Raw genomic sequence first — 20,390 nt, 5'->3', positions numbered from 1 at the left:
ATAACTAACTGACTGGTAGGGATCAGAGAACAGGTGTCTCATTCCCCCGATCTGATGGAGTGGCAGGTCCAATATGCTCCTTGTAGAGTACAGTGCTCAATTATTTCCGGCGGTCTCAGAGAATGAATGCCGCTCTATCAGCTCGAGGAAATAGGACTCTCGAGTTTGTTATCCTCTATCGCAGGGATCAGCATCCTCCGGCACTCTAGCTGTTCTGAAACTACAACTCCCAGAATCCTCCTTTCACTTCTATGGGTGTTATAAGAACAGCCATGTCCATGTGCATGCTGGGAGTTGTGGTTTCACAGAAGCTGGAGTGCGGGGGTTATACAAATTAAACACCTAAATACAGAGTAACATTTTTATATACTTAAGAACTATCATAAATTCTTGTAAAGTATAATGCAATATTCTCCCAACCACTTGTCTAGAGGCCTCTATGAAGAACACCACTGACGAGATTCTGGCATTTCTGTACATTGCTCCATTAAATATTCCAATGCCAGAACATTCCTCTGTCATTTGCCACGTTGAATTAATTCAAAACATTACAGGACCGACCACCGTGTCTTGGCTGCAGTTCTGGTTTTGCTGTGGATACACATTCTAACTGCAGAATTCAGAAACACATCCAAAAGACAATTTACGCCATCTTTATCCATAAATGATATGATAATAACACATAATATCTGCCGCAATCCTACCTACTATATAACTTGCACCACGACTCTGGCAAATACTAAGACAAAATCATAAAATTATAGCTACAACAAAAATACCGCCACAAATACTGATATCATCATTCATTGCTGATGAATTCAGAAGTAAACCTTAGGTCTCATGAACACGATCATGGCTGTTTTAGCCCAGTTTCACACTGGCGTTAAGCTTGTCCAGCAGGGCAACGGCCTGCTGGATCCGCACTACCGTTTGCACACGTGTGCTGCCGGAAGTCCGCCTGGCCCCATTCGCTATAATGGGGACCAGCCGGAGATCCAGCCGCAGCACGGCAAACATGCTGAGAAGCGGCCAGACAAACACCGCTGTGTGCAATGCAGTGTTAAAGGGAACCTGTCACCGGGATTTTGGGTATAGAGCTGATGGCATGGGCTGCTAGATGGCCGCTAGCACATCCGCAATACCCAGTCCCCATAGCTCTGTGTGCTTTTATTGTGTAAAAAAAAACGATTTGATACATATGCAAATTAACCTGAGATGAGTCCTGTACATGAGATGAGTCAGGGACAGGACTCATCTCAGGTTCATTTGCATATGTATCAAATAGTTTTTTTTACACAATAAAAGCACACTGAGCTATGGGGACTGGCTATTGCAACCCATGGCCTCAGCTCTATACACAAAATGCCGGTGACAGGTTCCCTTTAAACTGGCCTTAAGGTTCACAAACCACAAATCCGCAAAATGCAGATGCGGTCCGTGTGCCATCTGCATTTATTTTGTGGACCCATTGGCTTGTGAGCTTTCAACATCCGTATGTCCGTTCTGCAAAAAGAGAGAACATGTCCTATTAGAGATGTTGCGATACCAAATTTTAGATTCGATTTCGATACCATAAAAAAAATATTGCGATACACGATACCATTCGATACCACGTGGAAAAAAATAAAACACCAAAAAGTTTTAATTTTATTTTGTTCTTTTCCGGCGTTCACCGCGTAGATTTTTTAAAAATATTTTAATAGTTTGGACTTTCTGGACGTGGGGACATGTGATATTTTTATTTATTTACCGTTTATATTTTATATGTAAAACATTTTTTTTTTTTACAGTTTATTTAATAATTATTTCCCTCCCTTATGGGCTGAAACCTGGGGTCTTTTAATCCCTTGTCCTATTCACCCTGATAGAGCTCTATTAGGACCTCACACTCTCCCTGCTGCCCTGTGCATAGTACACACAGCAGCAGGTAGCTGACTATGGCAGCCAGGGTTTCAGTAGCGTCCTGGCTGCCATGGTAACCGATCGGAGCCCCAGGATTACACTGTTCGGGCTCCGATCAGAAGCTGCCACTGCCACCAATGAGGGGGAGGGGACCCTATGGCCTGGCCACTGCCACCAATAATTTTAAATCTGGGGGGATTGAGGGGGGTGGGCGCACTGCATCACCAATGATAATTAACCTTTAATACAGGAGGCGGGTGCCGGCAGCAGATTAGCGGCAGTTAACCCCTCAGGTGATCGCAGCTCCCTGTCAGAGGCAGGGTGCCAGCTATGCGATTCTGCTGCCGGGACCTGCCTCCTGTATTAAAAGTTAAAGACGACCTTTCATGAGCAGGCTACATAGATCGGCGCCCAGGGATCTCCCTGCACTTACTATTATTCCTGGGCGCCGCTCCGTTCGCCCGCTGAGGACCCCATTACCGTCTCCTGCTCTGTATGCTAATTACTACTATCGGAGCAATGGGCAGGAGACATCAGCTCCTCTCCTGGGCGTTCCTTCTCCCTGGCTGTGACATTCTGCGCTGCGATTGGACAGTGCTACAGCAGGGAGAAGGAACGCCCAGGAGAGAAGCAGAGGTCTCCTGCCCATTGCTCCGACAGTAGTAATTAGCATACAGAGCAGGAGACAGTAATGGGGGCCACAGCGGGCAAACGGAGCGGCGCCCAGGAATAATAGCAAGTGCAGGAAGATCCCTGGGCGCCACTCTATGTAGCCTGCTACTTAAAAAAGTCCGGACCCATTTAAAGTCCTGCTATCAATGGTGGCACCCGCCCCTCTCCACTCATTGGTGGCAGCGGCGGCACAGGGAGAGGGAGAGACTGCTTCCTTCTCCTCTGTGTCGCTGAGGGAATCATGTTCTGTGATACTAGACTGCGCAGCCCAGTATCGAAAAAATCGAAATCCCGATACGATACCGGGACAAAATTATCGATTGGGTATCGAAATTTCAATGCCCGCAACAACCCTATGTCCTATACTTGGCTGAAAAATGCAGGCCACAGACCTACTTAAGTCAATAGGTCAGCAAAAAACACGGACAACAACTATATTTTGTGGATCCGCAATTTGCACACCGCAAAATACATACAGTAGTGTGAATGAGGCTCAAAAAATTTATACACCATCTTATAAAGGTACGGTATGCGTTTTCTTCTTTATTCTCATCTGAATGGGATGCTGCAGTAACGCAATATGGCTACAACACAGCGTATGAAGCTGCTCGAGACAAACTGATGAGGGTCTGACACCCATCACTCCCAAGATCAGCTGATATTGGTCCTAGACGCTTATGAAAAAAAATTGTGAGCAGCCTGAAATAAAGTTCCTCCCCAACTGGTAAAACCCAGTTGAACCTTTATTGCAGACCAGATTGCTGCCAATTTATTCATAAACTTCTAGCAGAAATAATAGAGGAATGGCACAACATACAGTTATAAAATGCTCCAAAAATTTTATTACTAAAAACATACATATCCGGATATGTGACAAGTCCTCAAACATGTACAGGCTGCGCCCTGCATCTCCACCAGACAGCAGCCGGTATCCAGAAGTCTTCCAGCATTGTCAGTAAGAAGTCTTCCATAGATGCATTAAGGCTTCAGGGCTAATCTGCTGTTATAAGAATTTAAAGGGGTATACTGGTTGTTTCAAGTTAGCCCCTGCATAACTATTGGATCGGTGCGGGTCCTACCGTTGCGACCCTCTCCAATCACGAGAATGGGGGCCCCATACCCCCCCCCCCCACCCCCTGAAAAGCTTTGGAACACTTTTACGTATCCAAGCCATTCTGAGACAGTTTTCTTGTGACATATTGTACTTCATGATAGTCACAACCTTGAGTCAATATATTTCACCTTTATTTGTGAAAAAATCCCAAATTTACCAAAAAGTTAGAAAAACTGCCAAATTTTCAAATTCTCTACTTTTATAATAGATAGTGATACCTTATATAGTCGTTATTACTTTACATTTCCCATATGTCTACTTCATGTTTGGATCATTTTGAAAATTACATTTAATTTATAAGGAACGTTAGAAGTTTAGAAGAAAATCTTGAAATTTTTAGAAAATTTCCAAAACCCACTTTTTAAGGACCAGTTCAGGTCTGAAGTCACTTTGTGGGGCTTACATAATAGAAACCACCCAAAAATGACCCCATTTTAGAAACTACACCCCTCAAAGTATTCAAAACTGATTTTACAAATTGCGTTAACCCTTTAGGTGTTCCACAAGAATTAATGGAAAATGGAGATGAAATTTCAGAACTTCACTTTTTGGGCAGATTTTATATTTTAATCAATTTTTTCCAGTACAAGAGCAAGGTTTAACAGCCAAACAAAACTCAATATTTATTACCCTGATTCTGCGGATTCCAAAAACACCCCATATGTGGTCGTAGACTGCTGTATAGCCACATGGCAGGGCGCAGTAGGAAAGGAACGACATATGGTTTTTGGAAGGCAGATTTAGCTGAACTGGATTTTAGATGCCATGTCCCATTTGAAGCCCCCCTGATGGAGTAGAAACTCAAAAAAGTTACCACATTTTGGAAACTACCGGTGCCAGTTTTATTAGTACTATTTTGGAGTACATAAGATTTTTAATAGCTCTATATTACGTTGGCACAGTTTTATTTTTTATTTTTAACAACATTCATCTGACAGGTTAGCTCATGCGCTATTTTTATAAAGCAGGTTGTTACGAACGCAATAATATCAAATATGTCTACTTTCTACAATGTTTGTTTCAGTTTTACATAATAAAGCATCAGTTTTACAAAAATTAGGTTTTTGTATCTCCATTGTCTGAACGCACAATTTTTTATATTTTTCTGCCGATTGTCTTGTGCAGGGGCTTGTTTTTAGCAGGAAGAATTTGTTTTTATTGGTACCATTTTTGGGTACATATGATTTTTTATCATTCATTATTACAGTTTATGGGGTAAGGTGACCCCAAAAATTTGTTGTTTTGGCGCAGTTTTTATTTATTTATTTGACAGCGTTTACCTAAGAGATTAGGTCATGTGACTTTTTTTATAGAGCACATCATTACAGACAGGGCAATACCTAATATGTCTACTTTTTCTTATTTATTTAAGTTTTACACAATAATAGCATTTTTGAAACCAAAATAATGATGTTTTAGTGTATCCATAGTCTGAGAGCCATAGCTTTTTTATTTTTTGACCGATTGTCTCAGGTAACATCAAATTTTTTGCGGGATGAGGTGACTGATCGGTAGCATTTTGGCGGGTATATGCCTTTTTTATTTTATTTAATTTTATTTATTTTTTTTTACCGTGTTTACATGAGGGGTTAGGTCATGTGATATTTTTATAGAGCAGGTTGTTACGGACATGGCGATACCTAATATGTCTACTTTTATTTATTTCACTTTAACACAATAATAGCAGTTTTGAAGCAAAAATAAATAAATCATATTTTAGTTTCTCCATTGTCTGAGAGTGATAGCCTTTTTTATTTTTTTTGACTGATTGTCTTAGACAGGGTATGATTTTTGTGGAATGAGGTGACGGTTTTATTGGTACTATTTTGGGGGGCATACGCCTTTTTGATCGCTTGCAACAATTTTTGTGATGCAAGGAGAAATTTTACACTTTTTTTTTTTTTTTTTACGGTGTTCACCTGAGTGGTTAGGTCATGTGATATATTTATAGAGCTGGTTGTTACGGATATGGCGATACCTAATATGTATATATTTTTTTAATGTATTTCACTTTAGCAGTTTTGAAACAAAAAAATGATGTCAGTGTTCTGAGAGCTATAGTTTTTTTTTTGGGGGGGCCATTGTTTTAGTTAGGGGCACATTTTTTGCCGGATGAGGTGACAATTTTATCGATACCATTTTGTACGACATACGATTTTTGATTGCTTGGTGTTGCACTTTTTGTGATGTAAGTGACAAAAAAGGCTTTTTTTTTTTTACACCTTTTTAAAAAAAATTATGGTGTTTATCTGACAGGGTGGATCATGTGATATATTTATAGAGGAGCTGGTCATTAAGGACACGGTGATACCGAATATGTTTGTGGGGGTTTTTTCTTCCGTTTTTTATTATAAAATAAGGGGAAAGGGGCATTTATTTTTATTTTTTTTAACTTAAAAACTTTTTTTTCTTTACTTTATTTCTGATTTTCACTTTTGGGGGTCTGATCCCCTCTGCAATGCATTACAATACATCAATATTGTAATGCATTACCTGTTTGTGTGCTACAGTGAGTAATACACTAACAGGTTGCCTTGGAGACTCAGCCTGAGGCTGGATCTCCTCGGCAACCATAGAAGGCAGGTCCCCGATGCCGTGCAAGGCAATGGGCAGCCTCTGCACGGCATTGGGTTGCCTTCTTACACATCGAGGAACTTGATGTGCTCCCTCACTCGACACAAACCCCTTCTACGTCCCGGTCAGTTCGGACTGCTGCATAGAAGGGGTTAATCCGCCGGCATCTGCTTTTACAAAGATGCCGGCGGATACAGCAGGGGTCCGGCTACCAGGGATCGCGTGCGCACCGCTCCGGTGCCAGCCCGGTCACCATGACATACTATTACATCAAATTGCAGGAACGCAGTGGCTTCCATAACGTAATAGTACGTGATGTGTCCGGAAGGGGTTAAATCTCTGTTTCCGTTTTCTTTGCATGTAATTAAAAATGTATTATAGCCACGGAGATAATCAATTAAATCTATCTGTATAGAGCCACCTGCTGTTTGCTCTTTTTCTAATTACTCTGCCCCGCTCACTGAGATGAATGCACATGCTCAGTTCCATCCTTCAACTGGCACTAGCTGAGCAAAGAAGAATTCACCAAGAACTAGGAGCCTCATCTTAAAAGAAATGATGAAGACTTTGATGATATTATACAACTGTTCACATTTTTCTTAGCTTATGTATCTTTTTATAGGAATTTTATTACATTGTTCATGTCCTATACTTAATTTAGCAACTTTCCTTTCTATTCAATACAATATGTTAATTGGGCCCTTTTCATCCATCCCTAACATATCAAGTGCTTCAGCAGTGGCAGAACTACCACCACAGCGGCTGCTTAAGGGGCTGCAGTGGTAGGTGGGCTCAGGTCTATCCTGTTAGTACACACAGATCACTGTGTGTGTACTTGCCAACGAGTTCTGGGCCATAATGGACATAGCAGGACTCACGCACTGCTGTGTCTGACATCCATGAAGACCCATGCCTCATTCCTCGGATGTGCTCTCTACAGCAAGCGCGATACAGTGACATGATCGTGCATGCTGAGCTGAGTGCACAGACAAGGATCATCCTCAGGGCCTGTGCACTCTCCTACTGAGCCCTGAAGGCACGTTGACGTCACTGCATTGTGCATGCTGGGGAGAGCGAGATGTGCTCCATTCATCGAGGGAACAGGGCTAGGGGAATTAATACTAGTTAATTATTAGTATTTTATAATTGAATAGCGCTACAGGGCAGCACTACTTTAAGGGGTACTACATGGGAAGCACTTCTGTAAGAGGGCACTAAGGGGCCAGCACTACAGGAGCAAAACTACTGTGTAGAGACATTAAGGGGCAATTCTACTGTGTGGAGGCAGAAAGGGTACATGGCCACTGTGGGGGCACTAAGCAGGCATTTTACTGAGTTGGGGGTTCTAAGGAGGCATAACTACTGTGTGCGGGCTCTAAGGAGGCATAACTACTGTGTGCGGGCTCTAAGGAGGCATAACTACTGTGTGGGGGCACTATGGGGACATGACCTCTGTGTGGGGGCACTAAGGGGCATAACTTCTCAGTGATATTCAGTATCTGCATACGTATTTGCTCCTACACAATGAATTCGTGTTTGAACATTTCAGATGGTCTCTCGATATGTGCTAACACATAGAAACATTTTATTTTAGGAATGTAGTAAAGGTTGGCACAAACAAATTGCTACAAAAAATGCATATCCTAATTTTAATATTTCTATTTACTTTAAGAACAACTAAAAGGGCTGGCCCGTACATCATGGAGGTGGTAGTGTGCACTTATGACCACCTAGCTGGCGTAGTTTTGAGTTTCTGGCACACTGGGAGCTATAGATGTGCCAAACTTATTACGAGGTCTGTGCTTCATAATAAATTAGGGGCATCTCACTCAAGCACCCAGGAGATCAAGACTGGCGTCGGAAATGGGAGTCTTGATAAATCTCCCTCTATGTCCTTTGTATTACCAGTAAATGCAGACTTTTGTCTCTTAGCCAGATCCAAGTATTCATTATGATTTCCATTGTGTGGTTTTTTGTGTGGACCCATTCATTTAAATGAATTGGTCTTTGAAGGATAACAAACAAGAATAGTGGATGCTGATTCTTAACTGAAGAAAACTGGAGTGTGAACAGTACTACTTACTTTGATGTGCTTGTGAGCGGATAAAATCTGGATAGCCCATGGATGGAAATAACGGTCATCTGGACCACACCTTTATAACTCATGAGCATTTTCTTTCTGTCCAATAGATGTCTAGTTTCATACATTAGACTAGATTGAACAACCAGAGTGCCTCCAATATGGGACATCTGACTCTTACCAGTCAAATTAACTTGAAGCTTGGCCACGTTCCTTGCTCGGTTAAGGTGCTCCTTCGCTTTCTTGTATTCATAGAAATAGAGACATACATATCCACACTCAAGATGTAGCTGCACAAGCAAGTCTTGACCTCCTTTTTCCAAAAACAGGTCTTCAATTTTTGGGACTTAAAAAAAATAAAAATAAATGTATTATTTGATGAATAGGAGCAAAAATGTGAGAAAACATGGTATATACACTCATCGACAAAAAAATAAAGATAACTCATCCAGACAGAAATATCAGATAGCTGCAAAACTCAGCATGCAGTTATGTCTCGGGCATATACAGTACAGTCCAAAAGTTTGGACACACCTTCTCATTCAAAGAGTTTTCTTTATTTTCATGACTATGAAAATTGTAGATTCACACTGAAGGCATCAAAAATATGAATTAACACATGTGGAATTATATACATAAAAAAGTGTGAAACAACTAAAAATATGTCCTATTCTAGGTTCTTCAAAGTAGCCACCTTTTGCTTTGATTACTGCTTTGCACACTCTTTGCATTCTCTTGATGAACTTCAAGAGGTAGTCACCTGAAATGGTCTTCCAACAGTCTTGAAGGAGTTCCCAGAGATGCTTAGCACTTGTTGGCCCTTTTGCCTTCACTCTGTGGTCCAGCTCACCCCAAACCATCTCGATTGGGTTTAGGTCCGGTGACTGTGGAGGCCAGGTCATCTGGCGCAGCACCCCCATCACTCTCCTTCATGGTTAACTAGCCCTTACACAGCCTGGAGGTGTGTTTAGGGTCATTGTCCTGTTGAAAAATAAATGATGGTCCAACTAAAACGCAAACCGGATGGAATAGCATGCTGCTGCAAGATGCTGTGGTAGCCATGCTGGTTCAGTATGCCTTCAATTTTGAATAAATCCCCAACAGTGTCACCAGCAAAGCACCCCCAAACCATCACACCTCCTCCTCCATGCTTCACGGTGGGAACCAGGCATGAAGTCCATCTGTTCACCTTTTCTGCGTCGCACAAAGACACGGTGGTTGGAACCAAAGATCTCAAATTTGGACTCATCAGACCAAAGCACAGATTTCCACTTGTCTAATGTCCATTCCTTGTGTTCTTTAGCCCAGACAAGTCTCTTCTGCTTGTTGCCTGTCCTTAGCAGTGGTTTCCTAGCAGATATTCTACCATGAAGGCCTGATTCACACAGTCTCCTCTTAACAGTTGTTCTAGAGATGTGTCTGCTGCTAGAACTCTGTGTGGCATTGACCTGGTCTCTAATCTTTGCTGCTGTTAACCTGCAATTTCTGAGACTGGTGACTCGGATGAACTTATCCTCCGCAGCAGAGGTGACTCTTGGTCTTCCTTTCCTGGGGCGGTCCGCATGTGAGCCAGTTTCTTTGTAGCGCTTGATGGTTTTTGTGACTGCACTTGGGGACACTTTCAAAGTTTTCCCAATTTTTCGGACTGACTGAACTTCATTTCTTAAAGTAATGATGGCCATTCGTTTTTTCTTTACTTAGCTGCTTTTTTCTTGCCATAATACAAATTCTAACAGTCTATTCAGTAGGACTATCAGCTGTGTATCCACCTGACTTCTCCACAAGGCAACTGATGGTCCCAACCCCATTTGTATGGCAAGAAATCCCACTTATTAAACCTGACAGGGCACACCTGTGAAGTGTAAACCATTTCAGGTGACTACCTCTTGAAGCTCATCAAGAGAATGCCAAGAGTGTGCAAAGCAGTAATCAAAGCAAAAGGTGGCTACTTTGAAGAACCTAGAATACGACATTTTCAGTTGTTTCACACTTTTTTGTTATGTATATAATTCCACATGTGTTAATTCATAGTTTTGATGCCTTCAGTGTGAATCTACAATTTTCATAGTCATGAAAATAAAGAAAACTCTTTGAATGAGAAGGTGTGTCCAAACTTTTGGTCTGTACTGTAATATATATATATATATATATATATATATATATATATATATATATATATGTGTGTGTGTGTAATTTGCACATATTAAAACATCATTTTTCTCAGCAATGCAAGCATATAAGATTAACATGGGACTAACACAAATGCCTTTAGCTACCAAGTGCACATGCAACAGGTCAGCCAGTTTCACACATCTGCTGACAGATGCCCTTTAAAGTTAGGTGTGTAGCAGTCAGAAGCAGGTCTCTGGCTGGGGACAAAGAAAGGAGAGCTGTGCGAGAGCTTAGTGGACAAGTCTTTGAGAAAGGCTGCTGAAGTATGGATTTGGTAAGCTGGCAGACAGAAGCTCTCCAGCTGTCAGACAGGGATGGCTGATGTACAGTGAGCGCCTGACAGGCAAGGATTTCATTTTGCTGTTATACATGCTTACACCTATTCTTTGCGGTCAGAATCATTAGGACGAAAACAGACAAGTGTCTGGTTTCCTCCAAATTATTAAATTTTAATCAAATTAGTGATCCTGAGCAAATACACAACTCAACCATGCATATTATACATACTTATCAAGAAGATAGCTGCAAAAACTATTACAATTCAGTGACAGCCACATAGTCCTCTGGCCCAGTTTGTACAGTATGTTCAGTGCAGAGCAGAACAGCACAGCCGAATCTGGCACATCAATACCCTAGACCACCAGGGAAGTCAAAAATTACGAGGAAATATTATTGATTCATTATTATCAGTAGTCTAAGATAGGGCGCAGGTCATAGTCCAATACATCTTACTGTACAGTATAAAGAGTATACAGCAACAGTCTAGAAAAAACGTCTGCTTACTACGGTGTGCAGCATCTCCAGACTTGTCTCTCAATGAGCACATCTGAGACATCAATGGTAAGCAATTGCAAAGGGAGCTGCCAGCAGGCCTCCTCATGAACTCAATTTCCTTCAGAGATTCAGCTAAAGTTCTTGTCAGCTGTATTCAGGATCATAATCCCTGACAAGCGGAGCAGAGAGGAGGACGAGGCAGCTCTTTAGCTCAGTGTTGTGAAGTAACTTGTCCTGCTGTGTGATTAGGACCGGTTTTGTGTGTACTAATAGGACGGCACCCATTTTATTTCTCCTAATGATTGCTCCCCAGACAGAATGAGCTATTATAACTAATGAAAGGCATTTGGGAATATATTTATAATAAAGTAATATACAAGCATCTTCATTTTCCTAATTCCCGGAGAACCATTTTAAAGTGGGCCTGTCACCACTCCCGACATGCCTGTTTTAGTAAATATACTCAATGACAAAAAAAATAATTAAAATCACGTACCAAAAAGCAGTTGTTAGAATCAAATGAAACTTTCTATGTGTTAATTTAATGATGATACTTGTAGGAGATTACGGTATTAGAGCGAAAGGATACTGTAAGTTTATTTTGGGAAAACTGTCCAACTGAAAGAAGGCTCTAGTACCCTGTTGGAGCGCCTCTAGCCTGGATAAAAGATGACATATGGTTGGGCATGGAGGCATACAGGTGTTCTCGTATTCCGCATTAGGCTACTTTCACACTTGCGGCAGAGTGATCCGGCAAGCAGTTCCGTCGCCAGAACTGCCTGCCGCATCCGGCAAAACGGATCCGACATTTATTTTTTTCACCTTTTTTTCTGTCTGCTCATGCACAGACCGGAAGGACGGATCCGGCATTCCGGTATTTTGAATGCCCGATCCGGCACTAATACATTCTTATGGAAAAAGGCATTCAGGCAAGTCTTCAGCAAGCTACGGTTTTCTCTTTTGCCTGATCAGTCAAAATGACTGAACTGAAGACATCCTTATGCATTCTGAACAGATTACTCTCCATTCAGAATGCCTGGGGATATACCTGATCAGTTCTTTTCCGGCATTGAGCTCTTTTGACAGAACTCAATGCCGGAAAAGAAAAATGCTAGTGTGAAAGTACCCTTAAATAACTATTTTGGGGCATCATTTCTTGTAACTGTGTTGTGTAGTAATGTATGGATAAATTGACAACTGGCTGCTACCATTCCCCGTTTCAACGGGGCAGGTCTCAACATAGTCTCACACAAGCAGCACTGACTGGAGAGTGGAAAAATTGGTCAGGAGCACAACCCCAAATGGTAACACCCAGTTGGAAATGTATTCATAAGCACAAAGCAGAATAAATAAAAAAAATAATAAGATGCTCCTCAGGAATTGTTTTATTATGGGAAATCTAATTAATTACTAAAACAGACAAATCAGGAGAGCTGACAGCACCTCTAACTACAGGGTAGCAATAGAGATATACAATGCTGTTGAGGTCTGCTTCACATGATTTAATACTGTCCACTCTTATTATACGGCTCTTGTAAGGGCTTCACGGGTTAGAAATCGTCAAACCTGAGATTTCCATGAGAATACTACTGTAGAGTCTATACTATAAATGTGACCTACAGATAACCTGCAATCTCTAACGTCTGACACAACTGGCATTACTTATTTATTATAGTGACCTAATGTGCAGTTACTGGAATTTATTTTTGCTCCAACAACCGGCCAGGTGGACCCTTGAGAGCTGTTCCTTAAATAAGATGAGCCGGTAAACTAACACACATCTATGAATGATAAGTCCAGGCTTAGGCTGCTTTCACACTAGCGTTCGCTGGTCCGCTCGTGAGCTCCGTTTGAAGGAGCTCACGAGCGGACCCGAACGCAGCCGTCCAGCCCTGATGCAGTCTGAATGGAGGCGGATCCGCTCAGACTGCATCAGTCTGGCGGCGTTCAGCCTCCGCTCCGCTCGCCTCCGCACGGACAGGCGGACAGCTGAACGCTGCTTGCAGCGTTCGGGTGTCCGCCTGGCCGTTCGGAGGCGTGCGGATCCTGTGCGGATCCGTCCAGACTTTCAATGTAAGTCAATGGGGACGGATCCGTTTGAAGATGCCACAATGTGGCTCAATCTTCAAGCGGATCCGTCCCCCATTGACTTTACATTGAAAGTCTGGACGGATCCGTACTAGGCTATTTTCACACTTAGCTGTTCTATGCTAAAAATAATGCAGACGGATCCGTTCTGAACGGAGCCTCCGTCTGCATTATTATGAGCGGATCCGTTCAGAACGGATCCGCCCGAACGCTAGTGTGAAAGTAGCCTTACTGGTGATTTCATGGTATGCTGCCTTCATGTGTAGATGCTTTGCTGTTCTTGCAGAATATATTTTAGGACTAAAGACTTGTAAAGTAGAGCATGCCTGATGTTCTCACACAGTTTTATAAAGCCTTGAGGTATACTTCTAAATCAGTTAACCTCTTAAAAAGGAAGGAAAAAAGAAATATGTATTTCCAGTCTCCAGAGTAGAGCATGGTGAGGTCGATGCAGACATACTGAACCAATTTTTTTTTTATATATATATATATATATATATATATATATATATATATATATATATTATAAAGGTAAAGTTTTGTACTGAATTGCATGCAAGACAAACCCCAGTCATAACATGTTTTATATTGTATGTGTACAGCTGGAATCTTACCAATGAATGTACGTGCTTGAGTAAATCAGGACTTTTCTTCCCAATTGCACCCTAGAACCATAATGATATGTGCAACAAGCTCTTAACCTTTGGTTGCCTCAGCATTGTACCAGCTGGCGTGCACTTCTCCACATCTGATGCTAGATTGGGATGCTAAATTGTACCTGGAACTGGAGGGTTTTTCAGGGAGTGAAATATTGATGACCTATTCTAAAGATAGGAAGAAGAGGCCACAACAAGAGTTGGACTTCCCATCGATCAGATATTGATGACCCATTATGAGAGTCAGTCATTAATATTGAAATCCTAAACAAGACTTCAAAGATGAACAGGCTTAGTACAGCACTAAACAAAATAAAATAAAAAAAACTTTTGACACTATGGGAGAATTATTAAGGCCACCCTTGTGTACGCCGTGATGCCTCTTAATAAATTTGGCGTATTTTTCACTGTCAGTGTACAAGAAATTAAATCTATTCTAGCCAGGAGCAGAAGTAGATTTCTGGTGTAATTTGCACCAGTTTTCTGCGTTAGTCTGTAAATAATTGTCAAAAGATCTGTAATTACCTTATAATAACAGCTTTCAATAAAATGTAAGATGTTATAAAATGTAAGCTGTTATTGTGCTATATATTTTTTTATGTAAAAAATATATAGCACTGTAAATCTGATGGTCAGCAATACATAACTAAGCTAAGCAAGTTTTAGGCAAGAAAAAATATATATTTCCTCATTTCCCTAGTTCTCCTCTGGCCCTTTGTTTATCTGCAACAACAACAATCTCTGAGGTTTTCCTCATGAATATGGGTGCCCCTCCCCGCGCTCTGCAAAGGGAGAGAATAAAAGTGCTGCCCTGAGAGAAACGTCTGACTGCTGGGATACTCAGCAACATGTTGTATGTGTAATCCTACAAGCGCCAGCTGTATAATGACACTGCTGATACACACAAGATCATCTCCCTACCTGTTTTTGTGCAATACTCTGCAAATCTCCTCCAGTCTGTCAGCTCTGTGTCTGCAGAATGAGTAGGGCAGATCCTGTGTCTCTTCACTGCCTGCAGCTGCTCAGCAAAGCCTCCAGCCCTGAGTCTGTGCTGTGATGGTAGAAAGGGGTTAAACTTTCTTGAAGAATCTAGTGGGAGGGAGACACAGGGCAGACAGGAGCAGCTAGGCCAGTGAGGGGGGGGGGGGGGCGTGGCCATCACAGCGACGTCTTGTGCACAGACACAGACCTGCATTCTGAAGGGTTGTGTAACAGACATCATCAGAGCAGGGAGAGAAGCTGACATCACAGGTCATGTTACCCTCAGTGAAATCTGAGAAAGGAGCCACTGCAGATGAAGTAAGTGAATTGTAAACCCCTGACATTTGATTAGTTAGAAACATACAAAGAACAAAAAAATAACTCGGACAACCATTTTAACATCCCCTGTTCCCTTAAAAGACCATTGCTATGGCTTGTCTGTCTTGCCTTTAGTATAAACAGAAGACAGAGGAACATTAGGCTTCAGAAAGAGGAGGCGTGTCTCTCAGTAATCCAATCTGATTGGCTGGCAGGAAGATGCTGGCTACAACAAGTGTGTATGGGAAGTGAGAGAAGGCAGTTTTGGCCTCAGAGAACTGGCAGAGAAGCCATCTTGAGAAGATCCTCATATTGCAGAGGTTAAAACAGCCATAACTCAGCGAAAAACTAAAGGAAAACAGTGGTATGTGAAGAAACTAAAGATTGCTTCAAGCATAATGTTGCAGCAGCAGTAACATATGCCAAAATAGATTTTTTTATGAAAACATGATGGTTACACTTTAATACATTTCCCCCTATGGGTTTCCCTATTGGTATGCGAGTATCAAGTACTAATCAAGTTCTGTAGAGCTGTTCTAATCAAGATTGAAGGGGTTATCCAAGACTGTAACAAACCCACCAGAGTGGCCGGCCCGCTGGCCGTGCAGAGATGGAGACCAAACCCAGCAGCGGGGACCAGGTAAGTATGATCACCACCGTGGGTCGGCCACTCTAGGAGTCTTGGATAACCCCTTTAACGCTGATTATTCTGTAGCAGCTCTACAGATCATGATTAGTGCTTAATGTCGGCATGAGGAAAGCCATAGGGGGAAATTTACTCCTGTTTCTAAAAAGTTATGGTTAGTGCTGTTAAAAATTAGCAATCGTCAATGTAATTTGACACACCAAAGCAGCCTCTTTCAGCACTTCACTTACAGAATACAGGCTGCTGTAACCTGGCTCCTGCACTGAGCTGGCAGTACCTGCAGGGCAAGAAATTCTAGGGCACGCTCCTTGTCTAATAGTGAGCAAAATATTTTTTTTCTGTGACATCAAGTGATAAAGTAAATGTACAAATTCTGGTCCTTCCAGCATAGAGTAATGTAACCCAGATAATATATGACGACATTTCAGTATACAATCCTTTTCAAGTTGTATCTGGTGCACAGGATGAAGGGCTAGTGTGTCAGCTACAACCAGTGAGCACTGGAGGAATGGAGGGCATCATAGGTTCTACTGGATCTTCACAACAGTACCCGGAGGGCAATTACTGGTTCCATTAAAATATTATACTAAGATATGTCAGGTTTGACAATTGTTTAGTAAAATCTTTAACTTTGTGAAAACTGGTAGAGACTATGGGGGAGATTTTTCAAAACTGGTGTAAAGTAGAACTGGCTTAGTTGCTCATAGCAACCAATCAGATTCCACCTTTTATTTTCCAAAGGAGCTCTGAAAAATTAAATCTGATTGGTTGCTATGGGTTTTCCTTTACATCAGTTTTTTTTTTTTTTTTATAAATCTCCCCTATATATTTTTCTTTGTGAACTTAAATGGGGGGAGTCCATCAGAGGAAAAATAAATAAATACATTGAAAACACATGTATGCTACACCATCACCAAATGCATAAAAATATAAACCCCAAAGCTTTAACAAGCCATTTACACATACTGTATAAAAAGACTAGGTTCATTTTAGGTGATAGATTCATTTGAATGTTTTCGTGGCAGGAACACTTTAAAAACCATGAAATGAAGGGCACCACATCTCGAGAACGAAGCTGCAGAAAAGCCCTGTAACAAAATTCTCCTTGAGAGAGATTTTGTGATTTCTGGATAAGAACCTTCAATTACCTTTTGCTTTCTGACGAGTATTGAAGTTGGCATATCAATAAAAAAGTTGAAAATTAAAGATTACAATCTGCGGCAAAAGGATATTTTACATTAGGCAGCTCTGCTTGGCATGTCACACAGCTTGCTTCTCACTGCTGAACAAAGTTTTATATGAAAGGAATGGATGTTTGCTTGATGCTGGGCCCAAGGCATAACAGGCAAGTCAATGTGGCGGATAGTGTACCACAAGTCATCTGGATAATTGCTATAGTTACTATGTTCTAAAGCTTTTCACATTTTAATTGAATTGTTCAAGACCACCCATACAGCCCCCCACCCACTTAGTATTTATGCCCCCTTCACAATACTTATACAGTGTAGTTATGCCTCCTTATTGCCCCCACACTGCAGTTATGCCCCTGTAGTGCCCCCACACTGAAGTCATGCCCCCTTAGTGCCCCCACACTAAGGGTTCCTGGAGAACTGGGGTGACTTCTCTGTCAGCTAAAGGCTCTACAGTAGGGATGGGCTGCACCTCAATGGGAAAAGTACTGCTGTTTTGGGGAGAAGACGGCTAGAAGGTTGAAAGTGTTTAAACTAGGGATCGGGAAAGGGGGGGTAATTACATTATAGGAGGGGAAGTGCAGATAGTGACCTCAGGCAAGGTAATGGAACTAGGGTGGGACTAGAGCAGTTCAAAGGGAAAGATGTAGGGTACAAAAACGTCCAAAAACCTTTTCATTGTATGTATACTAGAGCCAGAAGCCTAACTAATAAAATTGGTGAAATGGAATTGGCAATGTCTGAAGAGAACTTTGACATAGTGGAAATAACTGAGATATGGCTGCATGATGGCTATGATCACCGGAGCGGTTAACTTATAGGGTACAAGATCTAAATAGAAGGATGGCCCACAGTACTTAACCATACTATACTACAGGTATCTATTAACCAACAGACCTAGAACAGAGGTGAAGGATGGAGACACCTGGGAAATAATGACCATAATAGGATAAACGTACACAATGTATAGCTCGGTAATGCGGGAAACAGAGTGGCGGTGCGCAACGTCCCATGTAGATATCATAATAGGATAAACATCCAGTTCTCATTAAAAAGGTTGTTTTTTTCAGGGAGGCACAAGAACATTGAACTTCCGAAAAGCAAAATTTTACTAAGACAAAGTCCTCAAAAATGAAAATACAGCCACAAAATGGGAACATTTTCAAAGCATCCTAAATTATCATTGTAATAGATACATACCATATAGGAATGTAAGGGTCAAGTACAGAAAAAAACAATGTGGATAAATAGAAATGTAAAGAGGACAATAAATAACAAAAAGAAAGCGATGTAAAAATGGATAAAGACAACTAAGCTGGAGACAGAGATGCTTATTGCCAAAGAGAGCAAAACTATCCCTAAAACGTTATTGGTTATATAAATGGTGAAAACGTTAAACCTGAAAGTGTTGGCCCTTTAAAGAGTGTTGTAGACAGCCATGAAGACAAAAATTAATTCAATGATTTTTCTTCACTGTATTCACTGAGGAAACTGAAATGTCAGCTGAAATGAGGGTGTTAAAGTAAACTCTCAATTAAATGTGGCTTTTCTGACCAGAACAGAAGTGTAGCAGCATCTTAAAGGGAACCTGTCACCTAAAAAACGCATATAAAACTGCCAGCATTACCTCATAGTAGCCCCTAGTCTGTTAATAATCATATGTTTGATGGTCTATGGGTTCAAAACACAATGTTTTAAGCGCCATCAGCGCTATCTTGCCGGTCGGCTTGAAGTCAAGGGGGCAGCAGCTTCCTTGCTTCACATCAAGGTAAGCACGCTCCCTAACCGTCCCTCTTTTGTTACATTGACAGCCTGCAGTGCGGCCGGGATCGCACAATTCTCACGCTGGCGCAGTGCGCTGCTGGAACCCGGCTAACAGCGGCAGCCGTACACCGAATCACATCTTATCACGGAGCGCACTGCGCACGCGCGAGATTTAATGCGTTCCTGGCCGCACTGCAGGCTGTCAATCTAATAAAAGAGGGAACGGTTAGGGGGCGTGCTTAACTTGACTTGAACCAAGGAAGCCGCTGCCCCCTTGACTTCAAACTTACCGGCAAGATAGCGCTGATGGCGCTTAAAACATTGTTTTTTGAACCTATGGAGCATCAGACTAACCGATCAAGCATATGATTATTAACAGACTGGGGGTTACTATGAGGTAATGCTGGCAGTTTTATATGCGTTTTTTTTAGGTGACCGGTTCCCTTTAAGAAGATTAAAACAGAAAAATCACTGGGTCCAGATGGCACACACCCCCATATCCTAAGAGAATTGATAGAGAATGACTCTATATTGACAGGGCCTGTTCCACAGGATTGGCGCTTAGCAAATGAGGTGCCAATATACAAAAAGAGGTCAAAAACACATTCTGGAAACTTTAGGCTGGTAAGTTTAACATATATTGTGGGTAATCTGACTGATGTCACCCTGGAATTATTACTAGGAGATCATGATAAACTTTACATCCAAAGTCCTAAACTTTACCTGCTGCCGCTCTTCCGCTATCAGATCTAGATCAGAGCTCTGTTGCCACGGCAACCAAGCAGCTGGTGACATGGCGAGAATTCTTCCTTGGTCAACGAATTACAGCACAGAAGCCTCTGACTTCTAGTGGATGTAGCTAATAGATGACATCTGGATTCTGCAGGTCTGTTCTTCTACTTGTATATACCTACAATGTTGTTCACTCACAAACGACACATGCCCAAAATATTCAAAAAAAATATAAATACATTTTATTGCATAAAAAGTCCATATACATAGCATATGTCTAGCGTAATCAAGATATAGATATGTGCACTATAAAGCATAAATATCACATAGTGGCCAGCCTATTATACCACATGGGTATGTCCCAGAATATAGGTATATCCCCATACAAAGTACATAGCTAGGGAATGTGTAATAACACTAATAAGTGATGCTGACCCAAAGCAATTATTCAGCAAGGGAAACAAAAAATTATATATAGTAATGAGGTGGGGAGGATGAAAGAGAAAGCAAAAAAATAAGACACCAAGAAAACAACAAAAACAAGTGAAAACAGAAAAAAAATAATGAAAACTGGACATGTGTAACATCTGTTTGAGGGTAGTAGCAGCATAGGTTAGGTGATTCTGGCACATTTATACGTCTGTTTCCTCTTCATTCTTATTTTTATATTGTGATATGCTATGTATATGGACTTTTCATGCAATAAAATGGATTAATATTTTTATGA

At 41.4% G+C, this 20,390-nt stretch overlaps 1 protein-coding gene across 2 annotated transcripts in view; it reads right to left on the bottom strand.

Annotated features, from left to right (window-relative positions):
- The window catches only part of TTC27 (tetratricopeptide repeat domain 27), a 370,180-nt gene that overhangs the window by 273,013 nt on the left and 76,777 nt on the right, over window positions 1-20,390 (bottom strand). For both annotated transcript variants that reach the window (XM_044290184.1, XM_044290186.1), the window contains one exon: window positions 8,524-8,688. In XM_044290184.1, coding sequence (XP_044146119.1) covers window positions 8,524-8,688 — 165 coding nt within the window. The remainder of the gene's footprint in view (window positions 1-8,523; window positions 8,689-20,390) is intronic.

The sequence above is a fragment of the Bufo gargarizans genome, chromosome 4, assembly GCF_014858855.1.
Source record: "Bufo gargarizans isolate SCDJY-AF-19 chromosome 4, ASM1485885v1, whole genome shotgun sequence".
Lineage (NCBI taxonomy): Eukaryota > Metazoa > Chordata > Amphibia > Anura > Bufonidae > Bufo > Bufo gargarizans.
This window is presented reverse-complemented; position numbering and strand designations above follow the sequence as displayed.